This window comes from Pelophylax lessonae (genome assembly GCF_965119305.1).
Source record: "Pelophylax lessonae genome assembly, chromosome: 1".
NCBI classification, from domain to species: Eukaryota; Metazoa; Chordata; class Amphibia; order Anura; family Ranidae; genus Pelophylax; species Pelophylax lessonae.
In genome coordinates this window covers 690,932,547-690,949,107 of record NC_138768.1, presented here as the reverse complement: position 1 = coordinate 690,949,107, position 16,561 = coordinate 690,932,547, and the positions used below count along the sequence as shown (strand labels likewise).

Below are 16,561 nucleotides of genomic sequence, written 5' to 3'. Positions count from 1 at the left end.
TGCATCATTGTGCAAGCCTCATAAAAATCAAGTATAGGAAAGTACAAATGCATTCACTTTTGTAGTGAGTTTTCCAAATTACATGTACAGTAGTTGCTCCAAAAGAAGAAAGGACACACAAAGTTTAAAAGTAACTGAAGTACTTTACTTGTTCTCTTCCTTTCAAGCGTATCTGTATATGCCTGGTATGAGGTATGAATTATGATTTTATGTTTTCAGGTTTTTTTCAGTTAGCATTTTTCAGTTAGCATTTATCTTTTTTTTTTTTGTCTGTTTTTGTTTGTTTTGTATATTTGATATATACAGTACACAAGAACTATACACATACTTTTAATTAAAATTATGCCTTTCTGGAAAGTATAAAAAACATAAAATATTTATAATTAATTTGTAATATTTTAATGACCTTTATGCTTGATAGCACTTACAAGGTGCCTGCTCCATAGTGGTATGTATGATAAACTGACACATGCATTTATTAAAAGAGAGTATACCAATTGTTTTTGTTTGTTAGGGACAAAAAAAAGTGGAAAAGAAAATGGGACTTTAAAAGTAGTCACTAATAACCCCATGGAAGAACTCAAGTATTGATACAATAAAAATTCATTTTATTTTAACATCATTAAAAGGTTATATACTACATTCATGCAAATAAATGTATGAAAACACACAAAAATACACAACAATTTCTCCCATTGTGAAACAAGATCTCTCCCAGTAATAGCAAGGTACACCAGGGAGTAGGGATGTAACGATATCGAAGATATCGCGATATCGTATCGTCGTGGTCGTCTCAATATCGTCGTGGTCGTGTCTCGATATCGTCGTGGTTGGGTTACAATATTAAAAGGACAGGTGTCCGTCAAAAAGCAAGAGGAATAAACACAGTCCCGCGGAACAAATCATTGTTAACTACATAGACCAGAGTTTAAGGATTTTTTTACTGTTTTTTTTTTTCTTGCAATGTAGATATTTTGATCTTTCTGATGAAAAACGTGAACTTAAGCTAAATGATAGGTCAGTGTTTTTTTTAAAGGCTTTTTGACTGACTATTTTATTTAAGTTTAAGTTATGTTCCTAAATACCAGTTTTAAAAGGCTGCCTTTATTTGCCTTGCACATTTAAACTTGACTTAACTTGATCTTTGTTTGCACTTAAAGGGAATTGCCTATTGTTTGTTTACAATTGTTCTAGCTGCTTCTTAACTTGAACATTGCACAGAAGAATCAGTTATGCAACCAAATATTACTATACAGGATATTGATGTTCCTGACTACAACTTGCACTATGTGATCAGTGTTTTATGTTGTCATGGATCCATAAATACAACAATAAATTGCCTGTTGACTGGCAAAAGCAGAATAAATGTCGGTGTTTTTTGGCTATTATCATCACAAACACTATCATGAGCTATTTAACAATACCATGAGCTTTTCCACAATATCGCAATAAATATCGTACCGTGAGGTCAATATCGAAATTGTATCCTACCGTGAGATTTTGATATCGTTACATCCCTACCAGGGAGATCTATAGAAATACCCGTACTGTATATATGCGTAAATCTTGCGAATAATATTGAAGGTATCTGAGTCCCTCGGGTATCTCAAAGAATCACAACGATCCTGTGATTCTTTGAGATACCCGCGGGACCCAGATACCTTCAATATTATTTGCAAAATGTACGCATATATACAGTACGGGTGTTTCTATAGATCTCCCTGGTGTACTTGACTATCAGGGAGAGATCTTGTTTCACAGTGGGGAGATATTGTTGTGTATTTTCGTGTATTTTCATACATTTATTTGCATTAATTGATTTTAGTATATAACCTTTTAACAGTGTTTAAATAAAATGAATTTTTATTGTATCAATACTTGAGTTCTTCCATGGGGTTATTAGTGGCTACCTTTAAAGTCCCATTTTCTTTTCCGCTTTTTCTTGTCAATATTACATTGGGATGTGGGGGCCACAGTGATTTGAGTCCTGTCTCATATTTTTCTGCTATGTATGGTAGGGACTATTCACAGCAATCATGTTGTGAGAAATGTTAACATTACCACAAAGCACAGTAATACAGGTTATGTGTGTTACAGTGTAATTTATTGTAAATGGCCCCCAACGCACCTCTAAAATGTTTGTGCTCTGTAATGGTCTGCAGTGCAGCACAATGCATAGCGTCTTGTGCGTTGTGCTGTGCTGAGAAAAAATGCAGACAATACCTTTTTTCTTTTTTTTTTATGTACTGAGGTGCATTCCAGCCCATTTAATATACATGAGTGTAACCCAACACACTGCAATTGGTGTCAAAACACATATGCTGAGTTGTGATGTGACCTAACTATTTTGAATGTAGCTATTATTATTTAAGTCAAATATGTTATGTAATTGAAAAAGGCATTTCTCTTTCGTTCATTGACAGACACAGCTCCTGATCTTCTTAACCTTTGGGCTATACTGCCCCCTACAGGAGTAGGACACTAGGCAGAAAACAAGTCTGGCTATGCCTATGGACAGTCCCAGGGTGTATACTCCCTCTCTCTGCTATAGGTACTCAATTTTTTTCTGCCTAGTCAGAAGTAAGGACCTAGTTCCTTGCTGGGATCTCTGGTCCTGGCAATTTTTTCCTTTAAGATATCATTTTTTCTCCAGTTTTTTTTTTTTTTTTGCTGTGAGATCAACTGCCGGACTGGGTGACGGGCTGGATAATCTAAATCCAGTGGTCACCACAGTCTGGCCAGCGAGAGCGTGCAGACCTCAGCTCCGTGCTAGCTTGGCTGGGACATATCCCCACCAGACAGGGGCTGGCCCGCGAGTTAAACGTCTCGCGAGGTCGCGTACATCCAGGTCTCGGTCTGAGTCGCTGTGTTCCTCCTGCCCGACAGCCCCTCTATTACGATGAAGAGGAGGTTCTGTCTGGAGCGTTGCCTGCCTGGTTCCTGGTATGGTAAGTGACTGCCCCCCCTCTCCCTCTGGAGGGTTTTGGGGTTGACGTGGGCCCCTTAATGGGATGGTTAGACCCCTGGGTTCCCTTCCTTCCCATTAGGCATCCCCCTCATTGGTCTGGTGATCCCTGTGAGCCATATCGCCCCCCCATCCACCCCCTTCTTTACTGACGCTGGGACTGTGGGTGGCCTGGTCCACCACTTAGGGTGGGAGCAGGGTGTGGTGCTGGCGATGGGGGCAGGGGGGTGTGCTTCTGGTGACCGGACGATCGGCTGTGGGGGAGGGGCTGTACCTGGTGGGGGCTCCTGCCAGGGGCCCCCTTCCTGCCTGTCCCATTTTTTGAGGCCTAGGATTTCCTCCTGGGACTCTGGAAGCCTCGTGGTGCCACATGGGTCCGCAATTTTGCCGTAGCCTGTGTGCTCAATGCCCCCTGGTGCTGACTTCTGGATCTTTTCACTTCCTGATCAGAGCACGTGGAGTGCAGATTATCCTGGTGGCTGCAGGTGCCTGTTTCTGCTGGGTAGTGAGTCTGGTGGGGTCCTCTCCCTCTCTGCTGAGGATCGATTAGGTGCTCTGTTACTGGCGACCGAGTGGGGCTGCAAGAGCGGTGAGGGGGTCCCTTAGCAATGTTTTTACACCTTTTCTTGTGGGCTCCCCCTATCTTGTGTGCTCCCCCTATGGACTTATGGAGTCTTTGAAGTTTGGGACCTGGATGGCTGTGGAGCCCTCCAGGTCCCAAACATCCATTGATGCACTGACAGCAGTCCTGGAGTCCTTTGTGTCCTGGGTTGAGGTGGTTTTTGGACGACAGGCTAGCAAAAAGCGCCCCCTGCCTTCCCATGCCTCATCTGTCTCCTCAGATCCGGAATCTGATTTGGTTGTTGCGGACGTGCTCTGCTGGGTCTGCATGGTCTCTGAGTTCTCAGATAGTGAGGATGATTCCTCCATTTCTGCATCGGCTCCCTTTGACACTCGCAGAGCAGAAACTGGCCTTGAGTACTATTAAGGGCCAGGTGTAGGTCTTTAATAATCTTAATGGTCTTCTTTCAACAGCCCTTGGCCACACACTCCCTGGTGCATACTTTTCTTCAGGGAGCCCGACACTTGGTTCCTCCAGTGCGGTCTCCGTTACCGCCTTGGGACCTCAATTTGGTGCTCTCGGTCCTCCAGAAGCCTCCCTTTGAGAATATATCAGAGATTCCCCTGCTTACACTGTCTCAGAAGGTGGCCTTTATGGTGGCTATCACCTCTGCAAGCAGGGTGTTGGAATTGGCAGCGTTATCCTGTCATTCACCTTACTTGGTGGTTTACAGAGATAAGGTGGTTCTTCGCCCCTGTCTGTCATTCCTTTCAAAGGTTGTCTCTGATTTCATTTATATGAAGACATTGTTCCTCTGCGACCATTTCCAGATGAATTAGAGAGACAGTGGTTCAGGCCTATTCCATAAAGGGTCAGGTTCCTCAAGACGCATTCTACTCAGTGCCTCCAGGACCTTCTATCATCAGGCATCAGTGACGCAGGTTTGCAAGGCGGCCACCTTGTGGTCGGTGTACACTTTCACAAAGTTCTGTTAAGTGGATTTGTTATGGATAACCCAATGGTTAAGAAGATCAGGAGCTGTGTGCGTCAATAAATAGTGTATTTCACAGTAAGTCAAACATCCCATTTTTTTCCATTTTTTTTCTTTCAGTTTGCACTGATCAGGAGTTCAGGGAAATTGCTAACCGACTAAGAGATTGGTTTAAAGCACTTCATGAAAGTGGATTCCAGAAAAAGAAGACTAAATCTACTACAAGACCAGAGAGAAGCAGTAAGATAATATTTTTGTCCTAAAGAATGTGATATTTACTATGAATTTGTAGAAAGATATGAAAGACCAATCCAGTTATGCATGCAGTAGAAATTCATCAGAAGTATTTTTATACAAAAGATACAAAGCTAGTCAGCAGTGCACAGTACTATCAATGTAAGTTGCTTGCTTGCAGGAGAACACAGGGGTGACCCATTTACTGACCCTTTAATGTCCTAGTCACAGCTGAGTCCTTGGCCAAACTATATTGCCCCTCTGGGCAAAATCTAGAGCCCTTGATCCCACCATTGCCCATTTTTATTTCCTGGGTCCTCTGTCATATCCTCTTCTGGGAGTGGTGACAGTGATCCACTGCCTCAGTTTTAACCTGAAATGACCAGTTTTGTTGCTCCTTCTGTTCATGACATCATCATGCTGTTTTGAAGAATAGGTGTTGCGATTTCAATAATCATATAGTAAAGTGCATATATTAAGGTGCATATAGTGATAAACAATCAGATTCTTAACATATAATTTCATACCAATAATTAAAATAACAATTCCTAATATCAGTACCATTTTGCATAACAATAAAGTGCCAGAAAGACATAAGACTGTCCAAAATGGATCCTTAAAGTGTGCACTTGAAACTCCTTATGGCCCCTTTCACACATGCTGTCCGTTTGTCCGTTTTTCATCCATCCGTTGACGGATGCAAAACGGACATCAGTGTATCTCTATGTAAAAACAGTTGACAACTGATGATCATCAGTTAACATCCGTTTTCATCTGCTTCCATCAATGTCCGTTTTTTTTTAACCTATGAATGCCCTATTTTTCATCCGTCAAAAAAACGGATCGGACGAAAAACGGATGACAATGGATGAAAAACAGATGACAACGGATGAAAAACAGATGACAACGGATGAAAAACGGATGACAATGGATGAAAAACAGATAACTGACGAAAAACGGATGAAAAACGGATAACAACTGACGAAAAACGGATGAAAAACGGATGAAAAACGGATAACAACTGACGAAAAACGGATGACAACTGATGAAAAACGGATGAAAAATGGATGAAAAACGGATGGAAAACTGATACATTTTGACGTGACTGAACTGATAAACTGATAAACTGATAAACTGATAAACTGTGTGAAAGGGGCCTAATACTGAAATTGATCACCACTTGTGCTCCCCTCCAAGATGAGCAAAATCAGCTTCTTACTTGAAAGAAAAACCCTATTCCGATCTATAATCACCTGAGTGAGTTCACCCCTTATTCTGGATTTCAAGCCATTCTCTGATGTTATTTTTAGGATGTAACATTCAAACTTCTCATTAATCAAACCAGGTAACATGGAGCATGGCAAGAAGAAGAAGAAACACTAATTGTGCAATATCCAAAGTAGGAAAAAAAACACTACTTATTAAAATTTTACTTACAATTCCAAAGATATAACCTGGCCTTCAACATGTACAATTAATCCTACGCGAATGCTACTGCTAGAGTAGTCAGAACCACTGAGAACACTAATGAATAGGCAATGGTAAATATCCACATCCTCGGGCAGCAACCTGGACACCTGAAGTAGGACACTCCTACTCTGCATTTCAGAACAAAAGCCAAACCATGCGACATGACCATGTTAAACTGTATTTAACTGAAGTGGTGTGGACAGTGATCAAATTTTTCTGTCTGGCGGGGGTACCTAGACCACAGGCCTTGTTGCACAGAATGACTTACCTTTTGGCAGGTTAGGTAGGTTTTCAAAAAAATAAATATCCTATCATCTTCATTTTCATAGATACCTACTTCCCTTATTTATAGAGCATAGAATAAAATGTTTTTTTAATGCTATCTAATTATACTATTTTTTTTTAGATCTAAAAGCATAAAATAAAGTGATATATACTGAAAGTCAGTGGAATATATTAGGCAGCAAATAAACATGTTGTCCCTGAGATGAATGTGTTGAAAGCAGAAAAAAATATGCTTTGCAGTTTGTTGTGTATGGAGCTACATAGCCGCAGATCGGTCAGGGGGCCCTTGCTGATCCTTGTCCACAGCCCAAAATGTCTACAATGGCCATGTAAGCATCAGAATTGGACCATGAAATAATGGATGAAGATTGCCTGGTCTAATGAATTACCTTTGTTTTTACATTATGTGGATGGCCAGGTGTGTGTGCCTGGGGAAGATATGGCAACAGGATGCAATATGGGCCGAAGGCAAGCTGGCGGAGACAGTGTGATGCTATGGACAATGCTGGGAAAACTGCTGGAAAACTTTAGGTCCTGCCATTTATATGGATGGTACTTTGACACATACCATACCTCAAAATGTTGCTGACAAAGTGAACCCCTTCATGGAAATTGTATTCCTTGATGGCAGTGGCCCCATTAACAGGATAATGTGCCCTGCCACACTGCAAAAATGGTTCAAGAACGGTTTGAAGAACACAACAATGAGTTTGAGGTGTTGATGTGGCCTCTAAATTCTCCAGATCTCAATCCAATCGAGCATCTGTGGGATATACTGGAAAAACAATTCTAATTCTCGGGGGCCCCACCTTGCAACTTACAGTACTTTAAGGGACTGCTACTGACAGCTTAGTGCCAGATATCATTGCATAACTTCAGAGGTCTCATGGCATCTATGCCTCGATGGTTCAGGACTGTTTTACAGGCAAAATGGGCTGTTATGGTGAAAAAAGGGGGACCTACTTAATGTTTGGTGGGTGGTCATAAAGTTATGGCTAATCAGTGTGTGCATGTATATATGTATATACTTTATATGTAATGTCATGTGACTGATCTTAAATAAATGTGTGTCCATTCAGACATGGAGCTGTGGCTTGGCCTTGCCCCCTCTCTGTCCTCATTGGCTCACTGACTTTGATTGACAGCAGCAGGAGCCAGTGGCACCCACTGCTCTTTCAGCCAATGAGGAGGGAGAATCCTGAACAGCCGAGGCTCTTGTGCAACATTGCTGGATCAAGATGAGGCTCAGGTGGGACCTCTGACATGTCCCAGAAGATTGCAGGGAGGGAGGGAGAGAGGAGAACTTCCGCTCAGGGTGCCGCGGCGCTCCTCCGAGCGGAAGTGGGAGCGGGTACATGTCAAAACTAGGTACCCGCTCCCCCCCCCCCAAGAAATGACATGCCAAATGTGGCATGTCAGGGGGTTAGGACTATTTAAAGCGGAAGTTCCACTTTTGGGTGGAACTCCGCTTTAATGACAGAAAACTCAAGGATGTAGGAACACTCATTAGCACCCTGGTAGTTCAATGACAACTACATGCCTTCAACCGAAAGGCTGACAGTAGTTGCAGTTCATTAACTCACAGGAGTCTGTGATTGAATGACACAGACATGTGGGCAGAGCCCTGCGTGGCTGTGCTATTTTTGAATTGTAACAGTGGGTACAGTGGGTGCAGGGAGAAGATCCCTGACCTACTGTCACAGGAAGGGGGGATAAGGGGGATCCGGAGGTGAGAGAAGGCAGATGCTGAATATGTTACATGTTACACCCTAAATATGGATGTAACATGTCCCTCCCAGTCTACATCTTGGAGAGCAGCCCTAAGCCTTGGAAAATTTGCTCTCTTAAATTTAAGTGGATTTTTATCTTTCCAGTATGTGTTTACAGCTTTCATTAACTGAAATCATGTTATGGTCACTGCTACCCAGATGTTCTCTTATATGGACCTTAGTAATAAGCCCCACATGGTTTAAGATTAACCACTTAAGGACCGAGCCTATTTTTGACACATTTTGTTCACAAGTTAAAATCAGTATTTTTTCCTAGAAAACAACTTAGAACCCCCAAACATTATATATATTATTTTAGCAAAGACTCTGGAGAATAAAATGTCGGTCATTGCAATAATTTTTGTCACGCGGTATTTGCGCAGCGGTCTATAAAGCGCCATTTTTTTGGAAAAATTTTGAAAAATCACATTTCACTGCATTTAAAAAATACTAAACAGTAAAGTTACCCCTTTTTTTTTGTATATTGTGAAAGAACATGTCACGCCGAGTAAATAGATACCCAACATGTTACGGTTTAAAATTGCGCCCCCCCGTGGGATGTCGACAAACTACGGTCAATAGAGATCTCAATCTGCGACGCTTTAAATTTATTTAACGGTTACCAGTTTAGAGGTAGAGTGTAGCTCTTTTTTTTAAATTATTGCTCACACTCTGGCGATCGCGGCGATACCTCACATGTGTGGTTTGAACAGCGATTTCATTTGCGGCTCGACTTGCGTATACGTTTTTTTTTGTGCGCGAGCTAACGGTGACGGGGGCGGCTAAATTTTTTTTTTTTTTTTTCCCATTTATTTTATTTATTTTTTTAACTTTATTACAGTTTTAAAAAAAAAAAAAAATCTGATCACTTTTATTGCTGTCACAAGCAATGTAAACATCCCTTGTGACAGCAATATGTCGTGACAGGTACACTTTATGGAGGGATCGGGGGTCTAAAAGACCCTAGACCCCTCCACTACACTTCCCTGTATGCAAAATGCCAAAAACGGCGTTTTTGCATACAGCCGATTTTCAAATTTGCCGCCTTTTGCGGCACAGTAACCCGGAAGTGACGTCATGGACGCCGCCTCCGGGTTACGTCAACGGAGCCCCGATCGATGCTGTTTCCGGCATTCATCGGGACTCCATCCAGCCGGCGGACGCGCCGGCTGGGTGCTCGGGGCACCCGGTGGGACGGGAGCCCCGAGCAAAGCCATGGAAGGCGGCGGGAGGGGGGGGACGTCCCCTCCCGCCCCCCCGGGTACCGATCGAGCGGCTCCCGAGCCGCATCGGTCGGTACCGACGGAAAGCCAACCGTCGGCTTCAAACCACGGTACCGGAATGATGCCTCTAGCTAGAGGCATCATCCCGGTACACTACCGCAAAGTTTACTGACGTAGACCTACGTTAGTATGCGGTAAGTGGTTAACAGGTCCTGCAGAGTACCATTTCTAGTTGGGGCTTCTATGAACTGTGCCATAAAATGGTCTTGTAATAGGTTTATAAATTTCTTCCCTTTTACTGTTCCAGCAGTGCCAATATTCCAGTCAATTTCAGGGTAGTTTAAATCCCCCATTATTATCACTGTCCCAGCCCTTGCTCCTGTACAAGGAGCAGAGTCTCCATCTCCTCATTAACACTGGGTGACCTGTAACAAACTCCAATAATAAACTTTGAAGTACGCACACCCATATACTGCTCCACCTATAATGCTTCAGCATCATCACATTCTCCATAAACAAGGTCCTCTTTCACACTCACTTTGAGATCAGTTCTCACATACAGGCAGCCACAACCATCTTGGAAATTTTTAATACTCATAGCATGCATCATATTTTTTGGAATGATAGTGCACTAACTTCTGCATATACAGGACAAGACACATCATACAGTATACAGTATATGCATATTTTAACAAAACATCCACATGAAAAAAAAAAAAACAATCCTATTGGAAGGTAGCTCTCATTCAGAACATTATGTGGATGAAGTCACCCTCAGTACAAGCAAAGACCAGACCAGGAGGGTCTGGGGAGAATAAAGACTACAACTATATGTCAGTCTATGAGTATCTATGCCAGTATAATTGAAAACATGCTTTATTATTGAATCAGAAACATTCTAATTATCCCAAGGCCAGCCTTCCAAAGTGCATATTTACTCCTACCTAACTGAAGAAAAAAGAGTTTGCATCAGTCTTAGGTGTTGGGTCTCTTTTTGTCCTCCAACCATAAAAGGCTTCACCCCTTAAACACCTCTACAGCTTGGGTGCTCGCTACACTTGCCAGACCTAAATAGGCAAAGCCACTAATTCTCTTTAATCAGTTACTAGGGTGAGGTATTTCAGAAAGGATAAAGAAAAAAACAGATATAAAACAAATGTTCCTGTGAAAAAAGACATTTTGGGCAAAATTAGTGTATTAGAAAATGTTGGAGCATCCACTAAATGTATTGATGAACAATATGTTTAGAAAATGAAAGAGGAATATAACAGTTTTATACTATTTCTTAAGACTCAAAGATGTCATTTTCTAGTTTGCATCATTTCTCATCTCCTGAATGGCTATTAAGGGCAAATATTTCCAGCTTTTCTTTCTCGAACACTGTGTACATGCAAAGATGTACATTTCAATTAAAATATACAAAACAACAGGCAGATTTCCATCTTTTCTTTGTCCTTATATGTGTCAGCAGTTCTGCTGCATAGATACATGCAATCAGAGCTTATCTATTGCCATATCCAAGAGAAATATAACAAAGCACACCTTTCTGGATGATATAAATGACTGAATATGGATTTCCCTATCATAAAAATATTTTTCAAACCAGCATGACAGGTTCAATTTAGAGCATGCTTAAGAGTGTTCACACTGTTAGCGAGTCTTTTGTCTTGCTTGGAACCTCATAGGAAAGTCTATACAGTCCATGACTGCCATCAGTGTTACATTTATATGAAAAGTACACTTCCAAGGTTATTTGCAAGTTGCTTTGTGCATTATGTTATGTACTGTAGTTACTTAGTTGCCAGCTACACAGATTAAACTTGTTTTTTCAATTTTTATAAAATACATAAAATACTGAAAAAAAAACCTGAAATTAAAGGTCAGGTCCACCAAATGTGGAGCATTAAACTTTTGGTACACTTGTGCAGGTCAGGTTCACCCTAGGATTACTTAGTGTGGTTGATTTACTAGCAGAGGCTGTTAATTATGCAAAGTGAATGTTAGGAAAAAAGTGAAACTGTCTTAATTTTGACTATCCAACCATGTGCGAGGGAAATTTAAAAAACTGGATGTATGAAAGCACGATTAGTTGATTAAAGTGTGAGCATTCACTTTGCAAAAGGGAACAATCTCTCCACTTTTAGGGCCAGTTCACACTGGTGCGATGCCAGACATCATATGTGATTCGCACCACATTGCTGTGTAGTACAAAAAATGGTCACTGCCCCCACCTATAACAGCAAGGAGCACTGGAAGGGAAAACGCATGTCAAATAAAACCAAAGAATTTCCAAGCTCAACTTTCTGAGATGTGCAGATCAGATGCAATGTCTTTGCGATGCAAATTCAGCCATACAAACTGTACGGCTGAATTTCCATCGCATTCTGCCCAAACACGTGCAGGACCCTTTTTTTTGTCCACACATGTTCACAGCCATGCGATCCAATTTCTGTTCGAAATCACAGTTCGCACTGCAATCTGCGAACGGATCTGGGGGTGTCAATAGCTTTGTATTGATACCCTCAGCGGTTCGCAGAGAGCAGTGTGAACTGCCTGCAATTTAGGTGCGATGTGGGAACCCGCCCTGGATTTGCTGTGTCGCACCATCGCCTTAGGCTCGGTTCACACTGGTGCGATGCGGGAAACCTTGCAAATCCAGTGCGGGTTCCCACATCGCACCTGAATAACAGGCGGTTCACACCGCTGCGAGTGTCAATACAAAGTTAATGACACCCCCAGATGGGTTCACAGATCGCAGTGTGAACTGTGAATTCAGACAACCATGCCATCCGGTTATGGTGCAGACAAAAAAAAGGGTCCTGCACGAATTTGGTCCGAATGCGATGCAAATTCAGCCATACAAACTGGCTGTACGAATCACATGCAATGTCTGGTATTGCACCAGTGTAAACTGGCCCTTATTAACCACTTGCCGACCGCCGCACGACTATCTACGTGGGCGGTCAGCCCCTCACAGGCAAAGTGACGTAGGTCTACGTCGCTCGCCTGTGAGGGTTTAGGGAGCGAGCGCGCGCCGCCGGAGGCGCGCTCCCGCTCCCGCGTGGTCACGGACCCCCCCGCGCGCGTGGCCGGCGGACCCGATCGCCGCCGGCCACTCTGCGATCGGCGGGGGAGAGGGAGAAAGTCAGGCAGCTTGTGTAAACAAGCTGCCTGTCATTCTCCTCTCTGTATGAGAGCTGATCACATGGATCTACTATGTAGATCCATTGATCACTCTGCATACAGTTGAAGCCCCAGCCAATCACAGTTAGAAGCACGCCCCTAGGGACACACACAGCCCCTCCCTCTCAAATAAAGTTAACCCCTTCACTACCAGTGTATTTTTACAGTAACAGTGCATATATATAGCACTGATTACTGTAGAAATGTCACTGGTAACCCCAAAAGTGTCAAAAATGTCAGTCAAGGGTCCGATCTGTCCGCCGCATTGTCGCAGTACCGCAAAAAAAATCGCAGATCGCGCGCCGCCATTACGCGTTAAAAAAAAAACAACAAAAATGACAAAAATCTTTCCCTTTGTTAGTAAACGCAATAACTTTTGCGCAAACCAATCAAAATACGCTTTTTGCGATTTTTTTTACCAAACATAGGTAGCATAAAACAAATTGGCCGAAAATATTAAAAAATTTTGATTTTTACATTTATTTTTGGGGGAATTTCATATAAAAAAAAGGGAAAAATATTGCTATTTTTGCAAAATTTACGCTCTTTTTTTGTTTATAGCGCGTGATCAAAAAATCGCACAGGTGATCAAATACCGCCAAAAGAAAGCTCTGTTTGTGGGAAAAAAAGGACGCCAAATTCGTTTAGGTACAGCGTCGCACGACCGCGCAATTGTCCGTTAAAGTCACGCAGTGCCGAATCGCAAAATACCCCCTGGTCAGGAAGGGGGTAAAATCTTCCAGGGCTTAAGTGGTTAAATCGACTCCAATTTGCCTTGACTATAGGACATATGAGCTGGCAGGAGGAATCAAAGCATGCAATAAGAGAAAACAGGTATTTGTACCCCCTGAAGTGTTGTTAACTTCCAGTGCCTGAGGATGAGGTGAAGTGGCAATTTTTCAAGACATGGGCTGTCTGAGACGTAAGAACATTCACTTTTCTTTTAGCAGGTATGGTTTTGTATGGCTTTGTATACAAGGGACCCTGTGGTTACAGGGCCACTTTCATGCATCAAATGTGATTCTGCAGTTTAATTCACACAGCTTACATTTTCTACTTGGAAGTCATTAAAAACAGAGAAGGAAACTACTTCTTAATGGATAAAGGTGAGTCAAGAGGATGATCTAGAAAAGGACATATTGTCACAGGATAAGGCTAGCACCCGCTGCATGATAAACGCTGTATGAAATAAAAGATTTGCTTGGTGAATTAATATGATGTTAAGAGGCAATCATCTTTTACATTACATTAGTTTTCCATTAACTGATCTGTTAAAAACAGCTGTTAGCCTTAATATGCTTCATTTATGTAAAGAGGTTACTTGGAAGCGAGATAGGAACAATTGAATTCCCTCTGAAAGAATTGATAGCAAACAGTAGTTGAGCATAAATTAAAGATCATTACTTGTATAAAAGCCAAAGCCAAGGTAGGTTTTTAGAGAAGAAGATGTAGAAAGTATACATTTTAGTTGACTTTACACGTTTCACACCAGTTGTGGGCAGCACTATTACAGAGGACAGAACCAAGCTTCAAACTTTACAAATTGTGACCACCTCTTCTGACCACATTTGTAGGTAGTTCATACCTGTTCATACCTGTCTATCTTTTCTCTTTTCTGTTGGCCACTAAAGTGCTTTCTATAGCATCTCGTATAATAGAGACCACTTGATTTACTCAATAGCTTGTCTATCACATGACGCATAAGGGCATAAGCTTAACAAACTCAGCTCATCATTTAAATATGCACAGAGCAGAATGATATCTAAACGCAGCTTTGCTTATAGCTGTTATACACATTGTTGTTCTAGGTCCGCAGTCCCCCCTGGAAAAGCACACCCCCATGCTGAGGGCATGTGGCCTAGTATAGTTAGAGGGCTCTTGCCCCTTTCCTTTCCTGACCAGTCAGGCTGCATTCTCAGATAAGGGTCTGGCACAGGTATTTAGGAGGATTTCATGCACTTTTTTCTGTTTTTGTTTGCATGGGGACCCTCTAATCCATACCAAACTCAAAGGGTCTGGTAAACATATTAGGGGGAACACTATGCATTTTATTTCTTATTCTTGTTGTAGGATGTGCTACAGCAAATATAGCAGGCTGCTATGTATTTTGGGGGACCCTTGGAGGGTTATGTGTTCTTTTTTTTTTTTATAGTAGCAAGAACGTAAATGTCATTGCCAGATATTTAAAACAATTTTTCCTTTATAAAAGTGCTTTAAAATACGCTTCATATAAGCTATGAAGTGGAACAAAGTCTGACCTAAAACACATCAAAATCTTTGGAAGCAAAGCATATGTACATTTTTCTAAAGAAAAGCGTACAAAATGGGAACCTTCTGCTAAGGAATATATTGGCAACTACAGGGAGTCTCTAAAGATTTACAGAATTCTGCATCCAGACACCAATAAGTTAATGATCAGCAGATGTGTAATCATTAGTGAATCCCCTACAGTATGTGTCAAAAACCTCATGAAATGACACTGTCAGCACTGTCTGAATAACAACCTGAGCCAGAAGCCCCACCAATACTGCAGAAAATGGAATAGATTATCACTGAATGAAATTGGCATTGATTATCCTCTAAAAAGAAAGAAGCTTAACCACCTGCAACCTCAGTCAGAAAATCTATGAGATTCAATATAGGAATTCCAGCTAGATGCTTGTCATATATGGTTCATACAGCACCAAAACCTTATCCTACAAAAAGAAATGAAGTGCAAAAGCTACCTGTTCATAAGAAGTAAATGTGGATTAGGGCTGCAGATGAAGAGGTGTCATCTCTCAACCATCACCTAGCTTGGGAACTTACAGAATGCAAAGATTTGGGCACACCAATGGAAATCTTACCAAAAGTTTAAAAGAGAAGATTTTCCATCCAACAATGGACAGTGAGACAAGCATTGGGGTTACTTTTATACATTACCAAAGTTAAAGTTTCAAGAACTACAAAAAAAGATGGGACTTATATGAGAAGAAGTTGTTGAGTGGGGATGTTGACATGCTGTTAATATAGATTTAGCTGAAGCAACAATTCTTACTTGCATATTGCAATTTTCGTTCTAGTGTAGCTGCATGGTTATATTGTAGTGTTCTGTCTCTGTGTTTCTATTTTTGTCTAAAAAAAATCTTATTTGCAGCAGATTTCCAACACTGCCCCACTGTGCATATTGCTATGGACAAACTAAACTAGATACCCTTAACCACTTAAGCCCCGGAAGATTTTACTCCCTTCCTGACCAGGGGGTATTTTGCGATTCGGCACTGCGTGACTTTAACAGACAATTGCGCGGCTTGCGACGCTGTACCCAAATGAATTTGACGTCCTTTTTTTCCCACAAACAGAGTTTTCTTTTGGTGGTATTTGATCACCTGTGCGATTTTTTGATCATGCGCTATAAACAAAAAAAGAGCGACAATTTTTCAAAAATAACAATATTTTTCACATTTTTTTATATGAAATTCCCCAAAAAAAATGTAAAAATCAAAATTTTCTAACATTTTAGGCCAATTTGTTTTCTGCTACATATGTTTGGTAAAAGAAAATCGCAAAAAGCGTATTTTGATTGGTTTGCGCAAAAGTTATTGCGTTTACTAACTAAGGGAAAGATTTTTGTCATTTTTATTGTTTTTTTTTTTTAACGAGTAATGGCGGCGATCTGCGTTTTTTTTTGCGGGACTGCAACATTGCGGCAGACAGGTCGGACCCTTGACTGACATTTTTGACACTTTTGGGGGTACCAGTGACATTACTACAGTAATCAGTGCTATACATATGCACTGTTACTGTAAAAATGACACTGGGAGGGAAAGGGTTAACTTTATTGTAGAGGGAGGGGTTAAGTGTGTCCCTAGGGGCGTGTTTCTTACTGTCATTGGATGT

At 41.5% G+C, this 16,561-nt stretch overlaps 1 protein-coding gene across 1 annotated transcript in view; it reads left to right on the top strand.

Annotated features, from left to right (window-relative positions):
* Positions 1–16,561, top strand: part of SPOCK3 (SPARC (osteonectin), cwcv and kazal like domains proteoglycan 3) — a 473,026-nt gene that overhangs the window by 424,156 nt on the left and 32,309 nt on the right. Inside the window, exon 6 of the mRNA XM_082253008.1 lies at positions 4,639–4,758. Coding sequence (XP_082109134.1) covers positions 4,639–4,758 — 120 coding nt within the window. The remainder of the gene's footprint in view (positions 1–4,638; positions 4,759–16,561) is intronic.